The sequence below is a fragment of the Pteropus vampyrus genome, unplaced genomic scaffold (genome assembly GCF_000151845.1).
Source record: "Pteropus vampyrus isolate Shadow unplaced genomic scaffold, Pvam_2.0 Scaffold328, whole genome shotgun sequence".
Taxonomy (NCBI): Eukaryota; Metazoa; Chordata; class Mammalia; order Chiroptera; family Pteropodidae; genus Pteropus; species Pteropus vampyrus.
In genome coordinates, this window is record NW_011889109.1 from 883,945 (window position 1) to 908,454 (window position 24,510).

General features: G+C 38.2%; 1 protein-coding gene and 1 pseudogene across 1 annotated transcript in view; one reads left to right on the forward strand and one right to left on the reverse strand.

Moving 5' to 3' along the window:
* Positions 1–1,746: 1,746 nt before the first annotated feature.
* Positions 1,747–24,510, forward strand: part of LOC105304095 (zinc finger protein 501-like) — a 29,565-nt gene continuing 6,801 nt past the window's right edge. Inside the window, 4 exon segments of the mRNA XM_011378049.2 lie at positions 1,747–1,895; positions 11,258–11,482; positions 13,613–13,739; positions 14,106–14,216. Coding sequence (XP_011376351.2) covers positions 11,468–11,482; positions 13,613–13,739; positions 14,106–14,216 — 253 coding nt within the window. The 5' untranslated portion in view covers positions 1,747–1,895; positions 11,258–11,467.
* On the reverse strand, positions 19,200–19,315 carry LOC111730693 (annotated as a pseudogene).

Below are 24,510 nucleotides of genomic sequence, written 5' to 3' on the forward strand. Positions count from 1 at the left end.
CCATTCTCTCTAGTGTAATAATCTTTTGCATAAAGCCTCTCCTTGCAACAGTCGTTTTGTTTTATTTGATAGCGGTAAATATTATGTGTTCTGCAAGGAAGCAGAGTTTGCAACCCCGAAATATGCCTTTTGGGATAGTGGTTTTAAGCTAGTTATTAAGGAACAAAAGACTCTGAAAGAACCATTGACCGTCCCTCTTTACCTGCTTAAATTTACGTAGAAGACCTGCTCTGGTAATGGAGATATCTTCAGAGATTACTATAGTTCAGTATAAACTAGTGCGTGATAAGAAGAATCTATCAAGGCTCATTTGCTCACAGTCCTTTCTATCCTACTTTTAAAGATGGTCCAGTAAACATGTATTTACCAAAATTTGTTTTTCCGTCTCCATGTGAATTATCTTCCTGCCTTTTGAAGTCCCAAGCCACAATCCTGCCCCGCTTTGCCTTAGATCTAGAATGGTATATAAATGCCAACTGCCCAATACCTCTTTGAGTCTCCTATCTTATGGCACCCCGGCATGTATATCCATAATAAACTGGTGACATTTTCTTCTGTTAATCTGTCTATAAAATTTGATTATTAGCCAAGCCAGAAGAAGTTAGAAGGTGGTAAGAAAATTATTTTGGGGACCCTCCCCCAGTTCCATGTGTGCTTAAAACATGTAGTCTCTATTTTTGATAAAGTTTAATTCAGTAGGTCAAACTAGTTCCCGTTTTTGAAAACTTTGAAATCTTTTAAATAATATTTAATAATATGCATCTGTTTTATAATATTACAGGCAGACATGTCAAAAAGTTTCCTATGATTGAAGAAACATTTGTATGATGTTCATTTCACTCCCCTGTAAATTTTACAAGCAACAAAACTCCCCATAAACAAAATGGATTCATGACTTTCACCTATAATTGACTTCCCTCCCACTATTCTGAGTTTGATGAAAAGTTCCAATCACTTATCTCTTAGTGAACATGGGAGTCCATGCTGATCTCTTTCCTGCCAAGATGGGTGGTTGGCAATATTACATAATACTGTATAATCTACTTAAGCCGCCATTTAAAGACCCCCAAATCTATCTCTAACACTATTTTTTAAAAGAAAATGTGCAGTAAACGAATTCATGGTATGATAATGTCATTGAATTCCAGTTACATCTGGGTGAAGTATAGAGTTAAAACAGGATGCATGTTATAAATGTAATCCAGTTAAGCAATCTATCAAAGTGGTTCCCTAGTTTCACTGCTTGAAAGAATCCTCTGCAGTGTCAAAATCAACATTTGTAATTGAGGTGGGAAAAATCTGATTCATTCTTCGTGGATAAGAAAATGTCACAGTTACACATAGTAGAAAAAACTACAAATATAATTAATTTACAAATGCAGTTTTGACTATGACCGTTTTTAACCTGTTAAAACGTAGACATCTTAGCGTTCAATTTAAGTGGCTCACAGAACTCTAAGCAAAACTTCAACTGTAGAAAACATCAATTTAAAATAGGCAGGAAGCAGCCTTGCTCCACAAGGATACTAAAGTTCAACGAGAGCCAAAATCAGAAGGTAGTGAGTGGGTGCCTTGAGAGCGAGGCGGAGGGGACCGCAGACCCACCCTGGCTCTGATCCTGCGCCAGGCCGCCTCACCCTCCCGCCGCCTCCGCCGGGCCTGGCCGCTACGCCCCGCCCACTGCCCCACACAGAGAGGGGTCCGGAAGCGCTCTGCCCAGACCCCTCCTTTTCCTGCCCGCAGACCCGGAAGCGGCTAGAGCAGGTTGAAGGTCGTAGAGGCTTCCGTAGTTTCGGTTTCTCTGGTTTGAACTTAAGTGTCCGCAGTCCTACACACTGAAGCCTGGGCGTAGCTGAAAACATTGGAACCCCCACACCCGCTCCTCCTACAGAGAGGTAAGTCCTAGCGTCCCGCCGAGATGTCTGGAGACCTGAGCGCTTCGCTGCTGGGTGGAGGGTCCACGTTCGTTTCCTGTTAAACTTTCTGAGGCTTCCTTGCCTCTGGTCTTTCCACCTTCGGTCCACTGGAAACAGCTTGCTGCGTTGTTTTCCTGCTTAAAACCCTTCCCTGGCCAGCCTGCTCAACCCTCGCGATTTAGTCTTGGAAGACGGATTCAAAGCCTTTGCAGCTTTCCCCCTAGCTTCGGCCCCTAGATGTCCTGAGTCCTCCCTGGCCTGGTATTCTGAAGACGCCCCTCGTCCCCGAGATTACTTCCCCCATTTAATAAGAGGCCCGATGCCCAGGGAGGACTTTTCAGTGGGGTGGTATTTAGGAGGGAAGAACACGTGGTGTCACAAGAACACGTCACCTCCCCCACGCCGGGAGGGGCTTTGTGGAAGCAGTGACTACGAAGGGGAGGCCAGGAGAGTGTCAGAACGAGGGTATGAGGGCGATCACGGGTGACAGAGATGCAGACAAGTGCGAGGGAGAAATGGTCAATGAGGTGGTCCACAAAGAGACGGCAAAATTGAGGATGTGGCGGGGGGACTTTTAAAGAGGTAGGGTGAAAGAGTTGGGAAAGTAGCAAGAAGAGAAAGAAATATAGAGAAAAAGGAGAGAGGGGCCTGGGAGAGGGGTCCTTGGTTAGCAGGAGTGAGGCCCACACAGGGCAAGGCACTTCAGACGGAGAGCGTGGTTAGGAGAAAAAGAGTTTGGGGGAGCCGAGTGCCGAAACAAAGTGGAGGTAGAGATGACCTCAGAGGGAGACGTGACACAGCTTAGCCAACTGGGAGTGTCAGTGAGTTGGAATGGAAGGTGTGTGACAGGACATGCAGAATGTAAACGTGGAACAGACTGGACACAGAGATTTAGGGAGAGGAGAGATGCAGAAAGATTAGGGAGAAAGAGCAACTGAGTTGATGAATATGGATGATTAAGTTATGATATATTGACTTGTGGCTTTAAAATCTATTTAATTTAAAATTTTATAAATTGTTTCAATTATACATATGGGAATGAGAATTACAAAACTCCAGTTTTCAAGGCTTGTGCCTTTTGTAATTATTTGTATCATCAGATAGCTTCCTTTTACAGCCCTTACTTGGCTAGAGGGGACAGAGTTAGTCATAGGTCTCTTCTCCTAGCCTGGGATGGCATGAGGGAGGTGAACTGGGATAAGAAATGACTTAGTCTGTTACTACATGATGCTTTTTCAAGGAATATTAAAAGCATTTTATCTTTTTTCTTTTAAGCATTTTCTTTTTTTCTTTCTACCTCTTATATTTAATTCATTTTTTAAAAAGCATAATGGGATAAATAGTAGTCTTATTGAATTTGTTTTTTCATAAATAATCATTAACTTCTGAAATAAATTTTGGTGACATCTCATAACCAGCTCTTATTCTTTTCTAAATATGTGGTAGTCATAATTTTTTGAAAAAACTTCTACCCAACAAGTTACTACATTAAAAAAATTTCTAATTATTTTCCTTTTTAAATATATTGTGTCTAGTTTAGATTATAAGCCTTGCAGTCTTTTTATTGTTTATCATATATTGAAAAATCCATTGGTATTTACTAAGCTATTTCAGTGTGTACTAGGTTAAGGATGTCTGTAATCTTAAATGAGGACCTAGTTTAGTGAGCTGGTCTAATATTTAGCAGCTTTGTTCTTCCCTTTATGTGATTTGTGAAATTAATGAGCTGTGAGCTACAAAGTAGGTGTTCCCAAGTCCTCCTTGTCCATTCTCAAAATGTTGAAGGATGGACTAAATCTGCTTGAAATTTTGTTTTAACAAAGCCCATCTATTCATGGTGAAGTTTTGATCAGCATATTTCCATAGCAAACCCTTCTATAAAGTTTTCAGCACCAGAATTTGTTCATCTCTTTATATTTTTAAAAATATTTTGTTGTGATTTGTTGGAAAAGAGTTAGGAAATCCTTGTTTATGTGGGAGAGGAAGAAACTTTCTTCTACCCTTAAGGATTTTTTGGCTAGTCTAATATTCATGTAGACATGAGACAGATTAGCAAGAGAAAATAACCAAATTTAATAGATACATGTGTATGGGAACCCTGCACACATAAGAGAGTCAGAGGCTCCACAAACACGAGAGGTTCAGAGACAGAGAGTGGATGTAAGACATTCTGGCTAAAGATGAGATAAGGTGCTTTGGTTGCTCTAAAGCAGCGGTCCCCAACCTTTTTGGCACCAGGGACTGTTGCTCCTATGAGAATCTGAGGCCCGCAGAGCTGAGGTGGTGATGCTGGCGCTGGGGAACAGCTGCAAATACAGATGAAGCTTCACTCACTCGCCTCCTGCTGTGTGACCCAGTTCCTAACAGGCCACAGACCAGTACTGGTCCATAGCCCGGGTTTTGGAGACCGCTGCTCTAAAGGGTCCATGGCTTTAGCTCAGAACATTCCACATACCCTACAGGCATATATTGAGGTAAGTCATTTTGTACCCCTACATGTCTCTTCACTTGACCTGGTGACAGACAGCTCTCTGGTAAAAGGACTAAAGGACTATTAGTAGAATCTTTTGGATAGATAAAGAAACTGAGGCAGAAGAGTGAAAGACACAGATACTGGAACCAGAAGGCCTAGAGTCAAATCTTGGTTCTGTTACTCACAAGCTGTGTGAATTTTGGCAAATTGTTTACTGCTCTTGCCTTGGTCCAGCCTATGTGAAACAGGGATAATAGTGGCACCAGCTTTTCAATTAAGTGAGTGAATTTGGAGAAAGCCCCAGCACAAGGCCTGTGTCACTGAGGCACTTATGTGTGCAAGAGATTACTGCAAAGTGTTTCTGTTAGATCTCCCTGCGCCTGTCAGGAACCCCCTGGGGCTGCCCTTCTTCCTGCCTCACCCGCCTGTTCCCAGGTACTTTTCTCCATCACAGGCCTCCCTTGGCTTGCTGCTGCCCTGGGCAGAACATTCCAACTCTCATGCCTGACATTTTTCAAATCCCCGCCCACAGAAGTTACTGAAACACCCTGAGCGTCTTCACCGGGAGGGCTTTGCAAAGGGGTCCTCTCCACATGCTCCAGGAGGCCACTCTCTCCTGACTTTTAGACTCCTGTGTTAAAATATCTCCCCTGGAGCCCCTCAAACCCACAGGCCCCCCACTGAGTTCACTGTGCTTCCCTAAACTACTTCCTTTCCCAGGTTCCCCACTGTCCACCCAGTCACAAGGCCAGACCCAGAGTCATCTGTGCCACCCTCTGCCTCCTCAAGCCTGTCTGTCTCTAGCCCTGTCCCTCCTGATCCTGGACCCCTAACTACCAGTCCCCTCCTCTCCATCCTCATGGTCCCAGCCTGGCTCAGTGCCTGTCCTCTCTCCCTGGGACCACTCCCAGCCTCTTTAGTCTTCAGTCGCCTTTCTCTTCCAGTCTGTCCCCCTCATGGCTCCAGAGGGGTCTCCTTTCATCCAGAGCTGACCCACCCCTCCCCTGTTCACAGCCCTCCCACTGCTCCCCATGTAACCATCCCCTCAACAAAGTCCAGGGTCCTCAATTTGGTGAAGGACTCACCAAGACAAGTCAGTGCCCCACAAGCCACAGGGGCAGCACGTCCTGGGGATTGGAGGTGGGGGCTACCTGAGGCCCCCACAGTGTCAGCCACAGTCAGGTGACTGGGGCCTCTGTCCACAATCTTCAGCCCTCCCCACCCTTGCTGGCTCACCTCCCCAGGAAAGGGCATCTCCACTTCTTTGTCAGCACCAGGCAGCAGATAGCAGCAGGAGGAACAGCAGCAGGGCCTGAGGGGCTGTCAGGGGCTGTCATCCCCAAGGCCCTGGGACTCCTCGGGGGCATCAGGGTGGAGGAGTCTTGGGGGGGAAAAAGAAAGGAGATGACTAGGGAGAAGGTTCAGAACAGGGAAGGAAAGAAAGGCCTGGCTGGTGCTGTCGAAGTGACCTTGGGTGGGCAGCTGGCCTCTCTGAGCCTCAGTCTCCTCAACTGTAAAATGGTAACAGTCATACCTACCTCATAAGATTGTCACAAAAATTAAATAAGTGACTATACAGAAAGAGTTTGGAACAGTTCTGGCACATAGGAAGGTTGTATTTTATTTCATAATTGGACAAATACATATCTTTCTCCAGCAGTCTGTGAGCTCCATGTGGGTGACATGACCCTTGTTTAATTTGTTGCCAGAACCTACTACTTGAGCTCATTGAATAATAATATGATAGATTAATATAAGTAAATCAAATATTTGTATTGATGGACAGACAATAAAACAATAAAATGCAATAATGAAGCTATGATGGACCACAAGGCCCCATACCATCTGGCCCGGTTTGCTCCCTCTGTACCCTCATATCCCACTCAGCCACTCCTTGGCTAGGCTCCAGGCACAGGGAAATCCTCACTGTTCCTTAAATTCATAGGCAGGTTTCTGCCTCGGGGCCTTTATGCTGGCTGTTCCCTTGTTCCTAACTTTCCATGACCTTCCAGCTCACCAGCACAGACTACATTCCATTACCATTTTAAATTAGCCCGCATAGGGCTTGTTGCACTCAGATGTTTTTCTGTTTATTTACTTGTTTGCATGGTTACCGTCTGTCTCCTGATTAGCATGCCCACTCCACATATGCACAGACTTGGTCTTGTTTTGTCCTTTGTCTCCAGTGCTAGACACGAAGGAGATGGTTGATAAAACTTGGTTGAGTCAGTGTATAATCATAAATGTAGATACAAATGACAGACAAAGCTAAATATAAATGACAAAACAATTGGAAATGCAGGGAGAAATTGAGAAATATATAGAGATTTTTGTTTTCGTAATCTGATATATGTTTTTAATTTTAAAAATTTTAAGTGTAATTGGTATACAATATATTGGTTAATTTCAGGTATACAGTATAGTGATTTGACATTTTTATACCTTACGATGTGATCATCGCACCAACTCTAGTAACCATCTGTTACTGTGCAAACTTATCACAGACAGTATTATTGACTATATTCCTCCCCTTTTAACCCATCCTCCCAATCTCTCCCTTTTGGTAACCATCCCTTTAGTCTGTTTCTTTGAGTCTATTTATCTATTTGTTTTGTTTTGTTTATTTGTATTGTTTTTTTAGATTCTACATATCAGTGAAACCATAAGAAATTTGCCTTTCTTCGCCTGACTTATTTCACAGTATGGAGATTCTTCAAAAAACTAAATAAAAATAGTTGTACTATATCACCCAGCAATTCCATTTCTGGGTATTTATCCAAAGAAAATGAGAACACTAATTTGAAAAGATATATGCAGCATTATTTACTATGGCCAAGATATAGAAGGAACCGAGGCATCCACAGATAGATGAATGGATAAAGATTATGTGAGATGTGTGTAAGATGTGTGTATACACACACAATGGAATATTACGCAGCAATGAAAAAGAATGAAATCTTACCATTTGTGACAAAGTGGATGTATCTTAGAGGGTATTATGCTTAGAAAGTTTATTCCTCTCAGAACTTGACAGATCTAGTAGATAAATATTACAGGAACAGAAAGACTGTATAATACCATAAGAATGATAGAATATATACAGATTAAACTGTGATCCTTCAAAAAAAAATAATCTGTTCTTTTTCTAAGACCATGGTCCATTACAAAACTAATTATAAACTTGGCCACAAAGAAAACCTTAATAAACTGAAAAAGTTGAATTTTCACAGGGTCACATTCCAGTAAAATCATTGTGTGTGTCAGTGTAGGTTCATCTGTTGTAATCTTGCCCTACCCAAAGGAGGGATTGGATAATATAAGACTAGAAAAAGCTTGACAAATTTTGTTGTTTTAAGGTACTTAGAAATGCACGTTACTTAATTTTGTAAATGCAAAAAAATTTCCATTTTGAAGGATTTAAAGAAATCAAGGCATTCATGCATTACTGGGAAAATATGTTTACAGTAAATTCATTGTTGGTTACATTTTGATCAAAATTCACAATTTGGCACCTAGATTTGTAGATAAATATGGTCGCGAATTGTTATTCAATAAAATTCAGGTGTTCCAGGTCCCAAAGAGTCTTTTCTCTTGTTGGGAAGAGCCACTGAGTAAAGGGCACATCTTGGTTATTGGTTCTCATATCTGCAGAGAATGAAATATACACTCGGCTTTTTAAAAATTTCTCTTTGGCTTTATTTTCAATGAAATTATCTGAAGGAAGTGATTGTTTTTTTAAATTTCTTTACTAATTATTTTTATATTTTGAGCATTTTATTTGTTTTTAAATTTTATCGAGGTTTAAAATTATTTTCCCGAGTCTTAGTAAGATGTATAATTCACATATAATATTGAATAAGTTTAACAATGATTTGATATGTGTATATGTTGTGAAATGATTCCCATTATAACTTTAATTAACATCTATCACCTTATGTAGTTAAGATTTTTTTCCTCCTGATGAGACCTTTTAAGGTCTACTTTCTTAGGAACTTCAAATTTACCATATGGTAAGTAGTCCCATCTTATCAGCAGGAGATATGTTCCAGAACTCCGGTGGATAAACAAAACTGCAGATCGTACCAAAGCCTATATATACTATCATTTTTTGCTATAAGTACATACTTGTGATTAAGTTTAACTTATTAATCATCACAGTAAGAGATTAATCAACAATAACTAACAATAAAATAGAACAGTTATAACAGTATACTGTAATCAGATTTTTGTGAATGTGGTCTCTCAAAATATTTTTTGAAGTGTTTATTTATGAAAATCTATATTTAACATTTTCAATTTTCAGATCTTGGTTTGAGGGCATGTAACTGAAGCCAGGGAAAATGAAACCAAGGCTAAGGGGAGAATAAAGTACAGTGTTAATAACTGCAGTTGTCATGCTATACATTACATCCCTTGAACTTTTCTATCTTATAACTGGAAGTTTGTGCCTTTTGACCACCATTACTCAGTCACCCTCTGGACCTGTCAGGAAACTCAGATTAGATCTGTTTCTGATTTGGTGTTTTTAGATTCCGCTTATGTGATATCATACAGTATGTGTCTTTCTCTGCCTGACTGATTTCACTTAGCATAATGACCTAGTGTCCATCCATGTTGTTGTAGACAGCAGGATATCTTTTTATGGCTGAATAGTATTCCAACATTTAGGTCAGATCCATGTGTTGGCTATTGTGTGAATGATGCTGCACTGAAAATGGGGGTGCAGATGTCTCTCAGGATAGTGATTTCATTTCTGAAGGAAACATTTTTTTAAAGTGTACTTCCTTTCACTGTGACTAGTCATTGTAACCCTTGTGGTTCAACCCTTTGGGGAGTTCTCACTTATCATTTTATGATGGAGGAAGAAACAGAACCTCGGGCATATTGGTGAAATTTAGCCATGGTTTCTTACCTTTCCTGAGAAATCTACAGGGTAAGAAGCCAAATGAAGCAGACCCTGACTTCAGAGTGGTGGGCAGTAACTTAGTCCCAGATTTAACAGGACAGAGAATGTGTGACTCTGCCCCATGGGACAGACATGGACAGTACTGGAGAGAGTTCTTATCGGTTGATTGTCCACCCTGTCCAAGTTGCCCACCTGGCAGGGAAAATTGGCAGTGGTTTTTTTGTCTCAGAATCTCTGCCCCTCATTTGCGTGTAATTTCTCTGACCCATTGTGTGCCTGTCACCTGCTCTGCAGTGGACACAGGGACACTGCCCAGCCTACTCTCCTTTGGACAGGTACAGGCACAGGTAGGTCCTCATAGATACTGGAGAGGGTAGAGGGGCCAGGGAGTTTGTCCCTCTCCTACCTTGCCTGCAGTGGCATCTAAATTGGGGCTATGTCTTTGCCCAGATGATGGCCCTGGCTTCTGGGCTCCAGGAATACCCCTCCCCCCCACTGTCCCTTTAGTTAATTAGGATATGTAAAAACTGTGTTATAAAAGATTCTGCCTCATTTTATTTTGGATTTGTTTTTGGAAAAATTTTTACTCATAATTTTGCTGTTAACCGAAAACTGCCCTTAAAAAAGTCGAAAAAAATTAAACTACAATGGTATGTGGAGCATTATACACTTGAGATAACATGTTAAAAGTTTCTAATGTCTCAAAGAATATTTAAGAAGTAAATAGGCTTTATAAAAAATGTACCTTAATCAATGCACTTTAAAGATGTGAGAAAATACTAGTGCCTAAAGTCGGGGCAGAAGACAGTTTGTGTCACTACAATTCATAAAACACCTGCAAACTTACACTCACGTGAACACTCAGGATAATAAAGAAGAAAATTCTGATCTGTGAATTAAGTTATAATATGCTTTGTTACTGAACACTTATCATTACTTCCATCGTGTAGCATCAAACATGCATAGATGGCATCATTTTTCTGTATGGTCCCAGCACAAATTGCTAATCTGTTCTCCATTGCTCCTTTGGTTCATTTGAAACTAGGCTGTGATATAAACACCTTCAGGCTCCTGGTCTCTACTGGATGGAGGCTCCACTCACTTGTGGACAGGGGTCACACCGCATATTGTTATTCCACGTGGCCTGTGGGAGGGGAGGGGGCACAAGGATCTGGGGACTCTAGATAGTTTTAGGAAGAATTCTGAGGGCAGGTCCCTCACACAACTCTGACACCACCAGGTGATTCCTGCCTGTCCCTTGTACCTGCGCACTAGGCAGAGATAGCCACACGCATTCCAGAACAAGCCGGGCTCCTCGGAATCTGCCCAGGGAGTCTGCTCTTCTTCTAGAAGTGCCTTTCCCATCCCCTCACACTGCTCAGAGGTCTGAGGTGTGCTAGGTCTGGCATCTTAGCCCCGTGCTACTGAAAACAGTATGGAGGAGCAACATCAGCACCACCAGGAATTAGTTAAAGATGCCATTTCATGGGCCCCACTGTAGACTTGTGGAATCATAACTGAGTGGGACCCTGACCCCCAGGGGATCCGTATGCACTTTAAAGCTTCAGAAGAGAGGTTTAGCTAAATAGTTCCCTTCTGGTTTCCTGTTAGGATTGCCTGAGGAGTTGTAAGAAATAATGTCACCTCCATTCTTGCCCAAGAGTTGCTCAGCTGGTCTGGGTGGAGCATCATTTTTTTTAACGAGTGCTCCAGGTGATTCTGAGGCGAGTCGGGGTGGAGCAGAGCTGGAGGACTGGGTGTGAGAGTTGAGAGCAGACTGCCTGTGTGAGGGGGTGGTGAGTAGCTGGATTCTCTGTTGGGGGTGTGAGGGGCGGGAGAACAGCCCACATTCTCATTGCTATAGCAGAATTTGTGCATATGGGGGGCGAAATGAAGGGGCGGTGACGGTGATGAGCGTGTGGAGACCGGAAAGAAAAACCTCACAGTTCGGTCTTCATGTAGGAGCTCCTGGTCCCTGCTGCTCTCCTGTGACAAAGGACTAGTGAGGCTGGCCTTTTCAGCATTTCCAGGTCCTTCTGCCTGAGAGTGTGTTGGAAGCAGATGAAGGGGCTGTGCTGACGTCTGCGAAGGCAGATTCTCAAGATGCAGATGTGATTCCTCAACACGACATCCCTTGAGAAAACAGCCCAGAGCTCGAGGACAGAGGACACAATGGCTGCTTCACAGGTAAATGTTCTGTCCTTGGTCAGAGGCTGCATCCACTTTTCCTCAAATCTATTAATTTAGAATCTGCAAACCTTTAATTCTCTACTTGAGATGTTCTTGCTCTGTTGGGTTGTTTTCAACTGCTTATTTTTTCCTTTTTTTTTTTTTTTAATGATTGTCTAGGTCAGCTCTTTAGAACACTTTTCTCCTTTGTTCCAGAGCCTAGTCTCCCTTGTCCCAGAGCCTAAGCTTCCTACAGGGCTTAAAGAATTCTCACTGTGAATTAATTACCAACTATTGAAAACATTCCCCTGGTGACAGATCAACATGGGAAGGCATTGCTAGTCAAGATTACTCTTGGGATGTGGTCATATCTTTCCGTATCTGTGAAGAAGGGATATGTCTGTTTTAGAATCAAGGGGATGCAAGGACAGCTTTGTAGAACAGAATTAAGAAAATGCTCATTTAACCAGGATGGCATGAGTGGTCAGAATTGCTCAGCAAATTCTGACAAATGAGTAACTTGTTCACTACATTGGCAAGAAAGACTAAGTGCATTTATTTGATTTACAGAATATGGGAGGTATATGTGAGTTGAAATTTACATAAAACATGTTAGGAGTGGCGAGGTGTTATTTTCTGTGCTTCAGTCACCTAACCTCACTTCCATACACCTGATTTTTACTTGGTTCAGGTGCATTCTGCCAGGTTTCTGCCTATTAAAGTTAATACTTTTTCTTGTGTTTTAATAAGGGTCTTGGAGGGATTTATTGAGAGATAGGCATAAAACATCCCATTTCATCTGGGAACTCTCTTCCTAGTTTGCTTGTAGGTTGCTTTGCAAAATGAAGGCTCTCACTTTTGTTTACTGGAGATACTGCCTTTTGCAAGTGAAGGCTTTAATCGGTCAGATCTTGGACCTGCAAATTTTCATTATATTCTACGGTCATGTCACAAACATACTCTTCTTTATCACTTTGTATTTTCGAAAAAGCTTACAGGAATCATCTTATTAATGTATATTCAAATGTGTTAAATATTTAAAATATAGCTCAGCACAAATGATAAAAATTTTCAAAGAAATTAAGACAGAATAGCTCTAACTTACATTTTATGTCATTGTGTGTTCATCTCCTTTGTTTATAAAATACAAAGAGTATCATCCACAGAGATTTATGAGATTAACGCAATTGAAAATAATCTTGATTTTCTTCTCTGTCACTTAATGTGTACATAGTTCCCATATTTTGTCTGTCTTTGTGCATAAAATGTTAACATTTTAGTTCTTCTTTCTTCTTACTTTCTTGTTTCTATTCTCAGTTATGAGCTATGAACATTCATGAGGGTTGTCTGTGCATATTGACCTGTGTTTTTTGTTGTTGTTGTTAAATTCTAGATAAAGTTCAGAGTAACACCCAGGTTCTACCATTTACTGGATGTTTCACCAAAAAAGACGAAGAATGTCCTTGTTCTCAGATTACTTATGTGGATTATGAGTTAATATATAAAAAACTGTTAGAACAATATATAGTAAATTTCTTAGGACTGTGTTTGCTATGCTTTCTATTCTATGAGACCTATAAATTTTATATAACTGTTTCAGTTCAAAGTCTTGTATGAAATATTTCCTTTATTTTCTTCCTCTGTGCTATTCAAAGTGTAGCACATGGACCAGAAAGATTGATATTACTAGTTAAACATGAGCTTGTTAAAAATTGGGAAATTCAGGTCTCACCTCAGAACTGAATCACAATCTGCATTTTTACAGAATCTCCCAATTTATTAATGTACGTGTAAAAATTTGAGAAGTACTGTAGAGTTCTCACCATGACTTTTCCACCTGAAAAATATACACCCTTTATCCTGTGTGATACAGATACAGCACTCAGAAGCGGATATGCCTGTGTTGATGCCTTCATTTTTAAAATGTATCTTCAGAAAAGTGAAGTCTTTATAGTGGTTTTGTGGATCATATGTCATCCTATTTCCTGAGTTAGAAAATACATTAGAGAATATTACTGTATTAAAAAATGATCTTATTGAATAATCAGAATTATTCTCCTAGGTCAAAACTGATTCTCTGTTTGTTTTCACAGTAGGTCACATTATGAACTCTGCCCAAGGCCATTTGGTAAATGTCTTTTATTTCAGGGACTGTTGATATTCAGGGACGTGGCCATAGAATTCTCTCAGGAGGAGTGGGAATGCCTGGACACTGCTCAGAGGGCCTTGTACAGGGATGTGATGTCGGAGAACTACAGGAACCTGCTCTCCCTGGGTGAGGATGACTTCCCTCCAGAATTCCTACTCCACCCACAGGGTTTTGTTTCCCTCATTAGGACAGTGTCTCTCGGGAGCTTCTGCTTTGTGTGATAGAGATTCAGGCACCTGCTCTCAAGGAACAGATTGGGGCCTTACCTGTGTAGAACAGAAAGGTTTCATGATGTTCGTGGAAATGGAACTCAGGATCTGAAAACTGTAAATGTCCAATATAGTAAAGGTGCCGTCAGAAAACAGTATTTTGGGAAATAATATTCTAGAATATTCTAACATTCTACAATATCCTCTCCTCACTTGAGCACCATACTGGATTGGAAATTGGAGAATCTCCTTCAAAATTCATGTTCCTTTTTCTAATAAACAGGTCTTGCCGTCTCTAAGTCAGAGACCTGTTTATTAGACCCGATCATCTTTTTGGAGCAAATGAAGGAACCCTGGGATTTGAAGAGAAAAAAGACGATATCCATCCACCCAGGTAGGTGGGAATGACAGAAGCAGATGACACAGGTGAGAAGGCCAAAGGTCACCGAGGAAGCCAGACCTTAATGTATGGTTGAGGAGGCTCTGCTTCAGTGGAAATGAGTTTGAGAGGGCGAGGTTTGCTTCTAAGTTGCCAGAGGGATGGCTCCCCTCTGGCACTGACCATGGTCTTCCACCATCTAATGACTCTCCTTCTGCCCCAGCGGTCTCCCGTCACATTCGCAGTGAGAGCCAGAGTCCTGCCCTTGGACTGTGAGGGCCGACGTGGTCTGGCTACCCTTCGTTGCTTTCGGGGCCCGGGAAAGTCTGTGCACGATGCTGAGGAATGATGTGTTAAGCCAGTTTTAAGTTCTGTTTTGCCTCGTGTAAGTAGTTTGTGAGGGAAGTGGTTGTGATCCTGAAATTTGGTTCAGAAATCCCAGGAACACTGGGGACAGATGTCATATGTTCTTCTGTATAATTTCCAGTCCTGTGGAGGCTTCAAACATGACCCTGCAAAGTTCACACTCAGTAATGTCACAGCCTAGTGCACCTCCCTTAAATGAGAAAATCTAATTCTGTTTCACTTCAAACTGTCCTTTTGTTTTGTATTAAGTAACATTAGGTCTTTCAAGTCTGTATGCCTTCATGTCTCAATGTTAAAACAGTTTAATGTATCCATTTACTTAATAGAATTCTTAAATAAGTTAATGCCGTAGGGGGCTCAGAATATTACCCACCAGGTAGTAAAATCTTTGGTGTTTCTTTATTTCTAAATAACTATTATAATTCTGACTTGTTTAGAAAGTTTCCTGGGACTGTGTCCTGTGTTTTCACTGTTTGATTAGATCTCCATCAAATGCGTTCTTCTAGATCCACAAGTTCTTTTAGATTCACATGCTCGAATGTATACCATTGGTAAGAAGTTAGTTATAGAATTATTAGACAGCCTGTCATTAGGGAAATGTTTGTTTCCCCAATTTAACTTTACTTTAGACAGAAAGTAATCATTAGGTTTTTCATCTACTTTTCTAAACATGTCTTCATTGTGGTATACTTTACTGTCACATGTTTGTTGTATAGATCTGTGATTCCTGCATATTTTACAACTTTCTTGTTCCTTAATTTAGAATTGAAGGTTTTTTTCCTATGTAGAATGGATTGCGTCCTACAAATATTTTGTTAAAACAGCAGAAATATATTAATACCATAATAAATTTCTCTAGTGTCATTTAAATGGTTATTAAAATTTTCCATTACAGCTATTTATGAACGATTTTAATGCATTTTTTGTGAAAGTTTCCTGCCAGATAGCACATGCCAGTGATTCAAAATGTTTGCTGTTCATGAGTGCACAGTCATAGTTGGAAATTATAGTTATATAGAAGGATTCTTTTTTAATGCATCTATGCTGTATTCAAAATTCTTAGGTATAAATTTTTATTCTTGTTTTGCAATTTCATTGCAGTGTTTCCTTTTTAATGGTAGGTTTCACAAATTTAGTTAATCCATTTTTGGTATTTACTTATATGTTATTAAATAACAGGATTCGATTCACTACTCTTAAAGACAATGTGGTGTTTTAATTCCAGTATGAATCAGCTATATGTCTCTTGCCATTAAAATTATGTGTATGTTTGTCTGTAAAAGTTTACCTCTACTTTGTTCCTGACTTTTTTATTTCTTTACTTGGTTAATTGCTAATAGTTGTTTTACCCTATACAGTTAAGTAGTTATGGAAATAAGTCTTAATATCTTATCTATTTACTGATGAATTTATATTTCTTTGTGTAAGAGAAACACTTTTTGAATAGAAGGTAATTTTTTTTTAAAGTTTTATAACTATCTCTTAGGTATAATTTTTAATTTTGGTAAAAAAACAGGGTGACTACAAATCTACCATCTTAACCATTTGTATCTGTACAGTTCATTCACGTGTCAAGTATGTTCAGATTGTTGTGTAACTGATCACTAGAAATTTTCATCTTGCAAAACTGTGTCAGTACCCATTAAACAACCACATCCTCACATCCTGTTACCCCAAGGTCCTGGCAACAACCATTCTCCTTTTTTATGAGGTAGACTACATTAGATTACTCACATAAGTGGAATTATATAATATCAGTCGGACTCATTTGTTTCACTTAAAAGATGTCTTCTAGATTTATATATGTTGTATCATGTGAAAAGATGTGTTTTTGTTTCAAGACTGAATAATATTTGATTGTATGTGTATGCTTATATTTTCTGATCCAGTCATCTCTCCTTGGACATCTGGTTTGTTTCCCCCCATATTACAGGCTTTCCTGAATAATGCTACAATGTATATAAGTGTCCAAATGTCTCTTGCAAACTCTCCTTTGCATATTATATGCCCAGAAGTGGGATGGCTGCATCATAGGATAGTTCTGTTTTTAAATTTTTTGAGAAATCTTCCTACTGTCTTTCATACTGCAGCATTAATATTTCCTCCAACTGTGCATACGAGTCTAATTTCTCCACATTTTTGCCAGCACGATATTTTTTTCTTTGTTTGATAGTGGTCGTTCTAATTGGTATGAGGTGATATTGTGGGTATTTTTTTTTAATAGAGAATGCACACATTAATTTTTTGTATGTACATAAAAAAAGTGAAAGACTCACATAGACCTAAGAACAGATATTTCAGAGAAGTAGACCAAAGATGCCTTTTTTAAGAGCAATTTTAGGTTCACAGCCAAATTGAGTAAAATTACACAGAATTCCCATATGATCTCTGCCCCCACATGCATAGCCTTCCTCTTATCAGTGCCCACCACAGTGGTAAATTTGTTACAACAGATGAACCCGTATTGTCCATCATCACTTAAAGTTGATAGTTTACATTAGGGGTCACTGTTGGGTTGTACATTCTATGGATTTAGAAAAATTTAAGGTGATGTGTCCACCATTCTAGTATCATGCAGACTAGTTTCACTGCTCTGAATGTTGTCTGTGCCCCACCTCTTCGTTCCTCCCTCCCCAAACCCCAGCAAACTTGACCTTTTTCCTGTCTCCATCATTTAGCCTTTTCTAGACTGTCATAGAGTTGGAATCATACATTAAGTAGCCTTTTCAAATTGACTTCTTGTACTTAGTATGTATTTAGGTTTTTTCCATGTCTTTTCACGGCATGACAGCTTATTTCTTTATAGCTGCGAATAATATTCTGTTGTCTGTATGCACCACAGTTTATTCGTTCACCTTTTGACAGACATCTTGATTGTTTTCCAAGTTTTGGAATCATGAATAAAGTTGCTGTAGCCATCCATGTGCAGTCTTTTGTATGGATAAAAGTTTTCAACTCTTTGGGTAAATACTAATGAGCACAATTGCTGGATCATATGGTAAGAGTATGTTTCGTTTTATAAGAACTACCAAACATCCTCACAAGTGGCTATAGTATTTTACAATTCCTTCAGCAAAGAGTGTTCCCATTGTTCTATGTCCACAGCAGCATTTGGTGTTGTCAGTGTTCTGGGGGCCTAACCTTTCTAGCAGGTTTGTATTATTATTTCAATTTGCTGTTTGTTCAATTCTTGTTGTTTTTAATGTGCTTTTCCCTGGTGACATGATGTGGAGCATCCTTGTACATAATGATTTGCCACATGTTTATCTTCTCTGGTGTGTTGTCTGTTAAGGTCTTTGGCCCAAATATTTTTCAGTCAGGTTGGTAGTTTTTTCACTGTTGAATTTGAAGACTTCTTTTTATATTTTGGATAATAGTCCTTTACAGGGATGTCTTTTGCAAGTATTTTTTCCCAATCTGTGGCTTCTCTTTTGTGAGCTTGATGAGGATGGCTTGTTTGTTTTTGCCCCTTAATATCTGATTTGCAGCATGGGAGTTCAAAACTTAATACTGGGGTTTAAAAAAAACAAAAAAACTTGGTTAAGAATTTGTCTTGAAAAATCTGAAGTGTATGAAATTAAGTTTATATATAGTAACATTGAAGTTGTAATTGCAGATTGTATGTGCTCATTGGAATAAACATAATGAGTTGTGTTGATAGAGACGAGTTTGGGTATAAATTTTCTGAGAATATGTCAAGTATAATGACATATAGTTTAATTCATTCCTATTTGTACAACATCATCATAAAAGTTGCCATTTTTTCACAATTTTTTTATTTTTTTGTGTTATAAAAGTAGTGATATTACAATAAATGAAAGAGCAGAGGATTTATCATAATTTTGTCATTCAAAATGGGACCAATTGTTTACTTATTTATGTTTGTAGAGTATGGTTGACATGCAATATTAGTTTCAGTTATACTATGTAGTGATTCCTCATTCAGATATCTTACAAAGCGATCACCACACTAAGTCTAGTAACATTTGTTATCTTACAAAGGTATTAAAATAACCTTGACTGTATTCCCTATGCTGTACATTACATCCTGTGCCTTACTCATTTTGTAACTATAAGTCCCTGCTTCTTGATTCACTTCGCCTTTTTCATCTTTTCCCACCCCCTCCTCCTCTCTGGCAACCATCATTTAATTCTTTGTATCTACGAGTCTTTTTTTGATTTTTTTGTTTGTTTTTTTAGATTCCACGTATTAATGAAGTCGCATGTTCTTTGCCTTTATTTGTCCAACTTATTTCACTTAATATAAAACCCTCTATGTCCGTACATGTTGCCAGGGGCAGGATTTTCTTCTGGATGAATAATGTTCCATTATGTACATTTATTACATATTCTTTAAATGTTGCTACTGTATCTTGCCTATTGTAAATAAAGCTGCAATAAACATAAGAGTGCATATATATGTTCACATTAGTGTGTTCACATTCTTTGGATAAATGCCCAGAAGTAGAATTGCTGGGTCACATGGTAGTTCTGTTTGTAATTTTCTGAGGAACGTCCATACTGCTTTTCGTAGAGGCTGCACCAGTTTATAGTCCTACCAACAATTCATGAGGGTTCTCATTTCTCTACACCCTCACTAGCACTTGTTATTTGTTGCTTTTTTTGTGTGTGTGCCTACAGCATCTGGTCTTCCTAGATGGTCTCCCATCCAAGTACTAGCCAGGCCTGACCCTGCTTAGCTTCCAAGATCAGACATCGGGCTTGTTCAGGGTGGCATAGCCGTAGACCATGGACTGTGGCTCCACTGGGGTGTGAACCCAGGACCTTCTGTGTGTAAAGCAGATGTGTTAACTGCTACACTATGGAGCCATGTCCATTTGTTGCCTTTTTTAATATAGCTACCTGACAAGTGTGAGGTGACTTCTTATTGTGGTATTGATTTGCATTTCCCTGATGATTAGTGATGTTGAGCATAACTTCATGTGTTGGTTACTTGACTGTCTTGGAGAAATGTCTATGCGGGTCCTCTGTCCATTGTTTAATCAAAAATTTTTTGTTTTGATTCTGAGTTGTACGTTTTTTAAAAATGTTTTGGATATTAACCTTTTATTGGATATATCATTTACAAATATCTTCTCCATTCAGTAGGTTGCTTTGTTTTGTTGATGGTTTCCTTCGCTGCTCAGAAGCTTTGTAGTTCAATGTAGTCCAGTTTGTTTACTTTTGCTTTGGTTGCCCTAGGAGACTTATCCCCCCAAATATTGCTAAGACCAGTGTCAATGACTTTACCACCTATGTTTTGGAGTTTATGGTTTCAGGTCTTATATTTTAGTCTTTAATCCATTTTGAGTTAATTTTTGTATGTGGTGTGGGAAAGTTGTCCCAATTTCATTTTCTGTCACATTTTCCCAGTGCTTTATTGAAGAGACTATCTTTTCCTCACTATATGGTCTTGCCTTCTCTGTCTTAGATTAATTGATCATGTAAGTATGAGTTTGTTTCTGGGCTCCCTGTTCTGTTTCACTGATCTATGTGTCTGTTTTTGTTCCAGTACCATACTGTTTTGATGACTATAGCTTTGTAGTATAGTTTGAAATCAGAGCCATGACTTCCAACTTTTTCTTGCTCAAGATTGCTTTAACTCTTTTGGGAATTTTTTGGGTCCATAGAAATTTTAGGATAATTTATTCTAGTTTTGTGAAAAATGATATTGGTGTTTTGATAGGGATTGTACTGTATCTGTAGATTGCTTTGGGTAGTATAGATATTTTAATCATATTAATGCTTCCAATCCATAAGGACGATATAGCCTTTCATTTATTTGTGTTGTCTTTATTTTCTTTGATAATTATTTAATCATTTTTAGAATAAAGGCTTTCACCTCCTTGGTTAGTTTATTCCTAGGTATTCTTTTTGATGCAGCTGCAATTGAGATTCTTTTAAAAATTTCCCTTTTCTGTAGTTCATTATGAATGTTCACAAATGCAACAGATTTCTGTGTTTTATTTTGTATTGTGCAACTTTGCTGAATACCTTTATTAGTTCTAGTAGTTTTTTGGTGGATTCTTGAGGGTTTTCTATATATAATGTCATCATCTGCAGATAGTGACAGTTTTACATTGGAAATTGAATACTGTTTTTTATTGATTTTTGTCTAAATACTGTAGCTAGGACTGCCAATACTGTGTTAAATAGAAGTGATAACAGTGGATTGGACATCCTTGTCTTGTTCCTGATGTTAGAGAAAATCCTTATTACAATTGAATATATATTAGCTGAGGTTTGTCGTATTGTCCTTTATTATTTTGAGGTATGTTTGTTTCTTTTATATCTTTGTTGAGAGTTTTTATCATAAATGGGTGTTGAATTTTGTTAAATTATTTTCCCTCATTGTGGTTTTTATTTTCTTTGGCTAATGAGTAATGATTTTGAGCATCTTTCACATTTGTCTGTATATGTTCTTTGAATTAATGTCTATTTAATCCTTTGCCCATTTTTAATTTTGTTACTTGCCCTTTGATGTTGTTTTGTAAATGTTCTTTATATATTCTGGATATTAAGTACTTATCAGATATATGCTTTGCAAAAGTTTTCTCCCATTCCATAAGTTGTTTTTTTCACCCCACTGATTATTTCACCCCACTGATGTAATCCCATTTGACTATATATATGTTTTGTTGCCTCTGCTTTTGGTGTCATAACCAAGAAATCATTACCAAATCAAATGCTGTGAAACTTCCCTACGTTTCCTTTTAAGAGATTGAGTTTTAAGCTTTGTGTGTAAAACTCTCAATTCATTATGAGTTAATATTTTTATATGGTGTGAGATAAGGGTCCAACTTCAATTTTTACATGTGGATATCCAGTTTTCTCAACACTGTTTGTTTATGAGAATGTACTTATTGTGTGGTATTGGCATCCTTGTTGAAGATTATTTGACCTTATATGTGAGAGTTTGTATCTGGGCTTTCTACTCTTCATTTTTCTGTATTCGTCTCAATATGTTAAACTTTTTTGATAATAGTAGCTTTGGAATGTGTTTTACAATCAGGAGGCATGATGGCTCTAACTTTACATTTTCTGTTCATAATTGTTTGGGATATCTGGTGTCCTTCGACATTGCATATTAAATTTAAAGTGTCATTTAGATTTTGATAGGGATTGCTTTGACTCTAGATTACCTTTGGTAATACTGACAGCTTTTTATAAGTATTCCAATCAAGGATCACAGAATGTGTCTTCCTTCCTTCCTTTCTTCCTCCCTCCCTCCCTTCCTCCCTCCCTCCTTCCCTTCCTCCCTTCCTCCCTTCCTCCCTCCCTTCCTTCCTTCCTTCCTCTTTCTTTCTTCCCTTTCTTTCTTCCCTTTCTTTCTTTCTTTTTCTTTCTTTCTCTCGCTCTTCTCTTTCTCTCTCTCTCTCTCGCTCTCTTTCTTTCTTTCTTTCCTTTTTAACCACATCCAACAATATTTTGTAGTTGTCACTGTATAAGTCTTTCATCTCCTTTATTAACTCCTAAGAATTTTTTTCTCCTCGATGCTATTGTTAATGTAATTATATTTTAAAATAGCTTTTTGGCTTATTCTCTATTGCTGTATAGAGCCACAACTGATTTTTATTTGTTGATTTTCTGTCCTGCATCCTGTTATATTTTTTGAAATTCGGTTTTTGTTTCGTTCGTTCTTTCTTTGTTTTTATTGTGGGTTCTTTAGGGTATTCTAAGATTCTGTTACCTGGGAACAGAGATCATTTCACTTTCTTTTCGATTTGGATTTTTTTTCCTTGACTAATTGTTTGGGCTAGGATATCACATCAGAGTGGTAAGAGTGGGCATCCCTGCCTTTTCCCTGATAATAGAGGAAGGATTTAAGTTTTCCACTATTATTTGTGATGTTAGCTCTGGGCTTTTCATATGTATGACCTTTATTACTTTTATTACATTCAGTTAGTTTCCTTTAATTCCTAGTTTGTTCATTGTTTTTATCTTGAAAGTTGTATTGAATATTTTCAGTTTATTTTCTTGTCATTTGAGAATAATCATGTGGTTTTGACTTTCATTTCGTTAATTCACTCTTACATTTTTTGATTTCTGTGTGTTGAAACACACTCGAATTCCAGGAATAATTCCATCTGTTTCTGGTGTATAATTCTTTTAATGTGCTTTCGAATTCAGTCTACTACTATTTAATTGAGAACTTGTCATCAGTATTAATCACAGATATTGGTTTGTAGTTTTCTTTGTTGTGCCTTTGTTTGGCTTTGCTGTTGTATAATCCTGGCTTCATAGAAAGTATTTTGATAATATCTTTGTTCTTTAACCTTGGGAAATGTTCTTGGAGAATTAGTGTTAATTTTTTTTTTAATGTTGCTAGAATTAGCCACTGACTTCATCTGTTCCAGGGCTTTACTTTGTTGGGAGTGGTTTTTTAATTACTGTTTTGATTTACTTACTTACTAGTTAGGTAGGTCTCCTGTGGGGTTTGTTTGTTTGTTTGTTTTGCTTTTTTTGTTTTTGTTTTTGTTTTTTAATTCATGCTAAACCCTAAATAGGTTATGGCCTATGGATGTTCTTGAATTTTGATTTAGGTGTCTTAAAATCATTTTATTTCTATGGCATCATTTATAACATCTTTGCTTCCATCTTTGATTTTATTGTCCTCTCTTCTATTCTTAATTATCTAAAGGTTTGTCAATTGTGTTTATCTTTTCAAAAAAAACACAACGTTCCTTTTACCAATATTTTCCTATTTTTGCCATACTCTGGTTTATTTTTTCTCGGTTTTTAAAAATTTCTTTTCCTACCTTTGGGCTTAGGTTGCTCTTCTTTCTCTAATTCCTTGACGTACAAAGTTATGCTATTCATTTGATGTAACCGATTATCTCTATAAACATCCCTTTTAGTGCTATTTTCTCTGAATCCCATAAGTTTGGGTATAATGTGTTTCATTTTGTTTGTCTCAAGTTGTGGTCTGATTTCCTTTTGATTTCTTTCTGAACCACTGTTCTAGAGTGTGTTATCGAACATCCAGATATTTGTGGAATTTCCAAGTTTCTATGTATTGTTAATTCTTAGTTTTATTTTATTGTGGTCTCAAAAAAAATCTGTATAATTTAATCTTATTAAATTTGTTAAGACTTGATTTTGAACTAACAGATGGTCTGTACTAGAGAATATATCATGTGTGATTGAGAGGATTGTGTATTCTAATTTGGTTGTTGAAGTGTTCTAGATATATCTGTTTTATCTAATTAGTGTAAATTGTTGGTCCTCTCTTTAATTTTGTTGTTATCTAGGTAAAATCGGGGTATTGACCTTTCCTACTCTTATATGGCTTTCTCTTTCTTGTTTCAGTTCTGTCATGTGCACTTCCTTGGGAGCCCTGATATGTATAAACATATTTGCAGTTGTTTTAGCTTCCTAGCAAATTTACCCATTTATATTATATAAGTACATCTTTGTGTCAGGATACTTTTTGATATTGTATTTGACTGACGTTAATATCTCCACCCATGCCCTTTTTTGGTTACCATTTCCTTGGAACACCTATTCTCATAATTTTAGTTCCATCTTATGTGTGTCCTCAAATCTAAAATGAGTCTCTTATACACAGGATATAGTTGGATTTTTTTTTTTTTTAATCCATGTCGCCAATTTATGTCTTTTGATTGGGGGAATTTCATTTAAAATGGTTACTAGAAGAGAAGGACTCTCTATAATCATTTTAAGATTGTTTTCTGGAACTTTTTATTGTACTTTTGTCCCACTTTTCCTCTCTTGCTGTCTTCCATTGTGTTTCTTTGATGATGATGATGATGATGATGATGATGATGATGATGATGATTATTGGTTAGTGACGTGCTTTCTTATTCCCTTTTTGAGTGTCTGCTATAGGTATATTATTTGTGGTTATCACGGGATTACTTAAAACTTTTAAAAGTTATAACAGTCTGTTTTAAACTGATAGTGTCACTTGCACACCCAAACT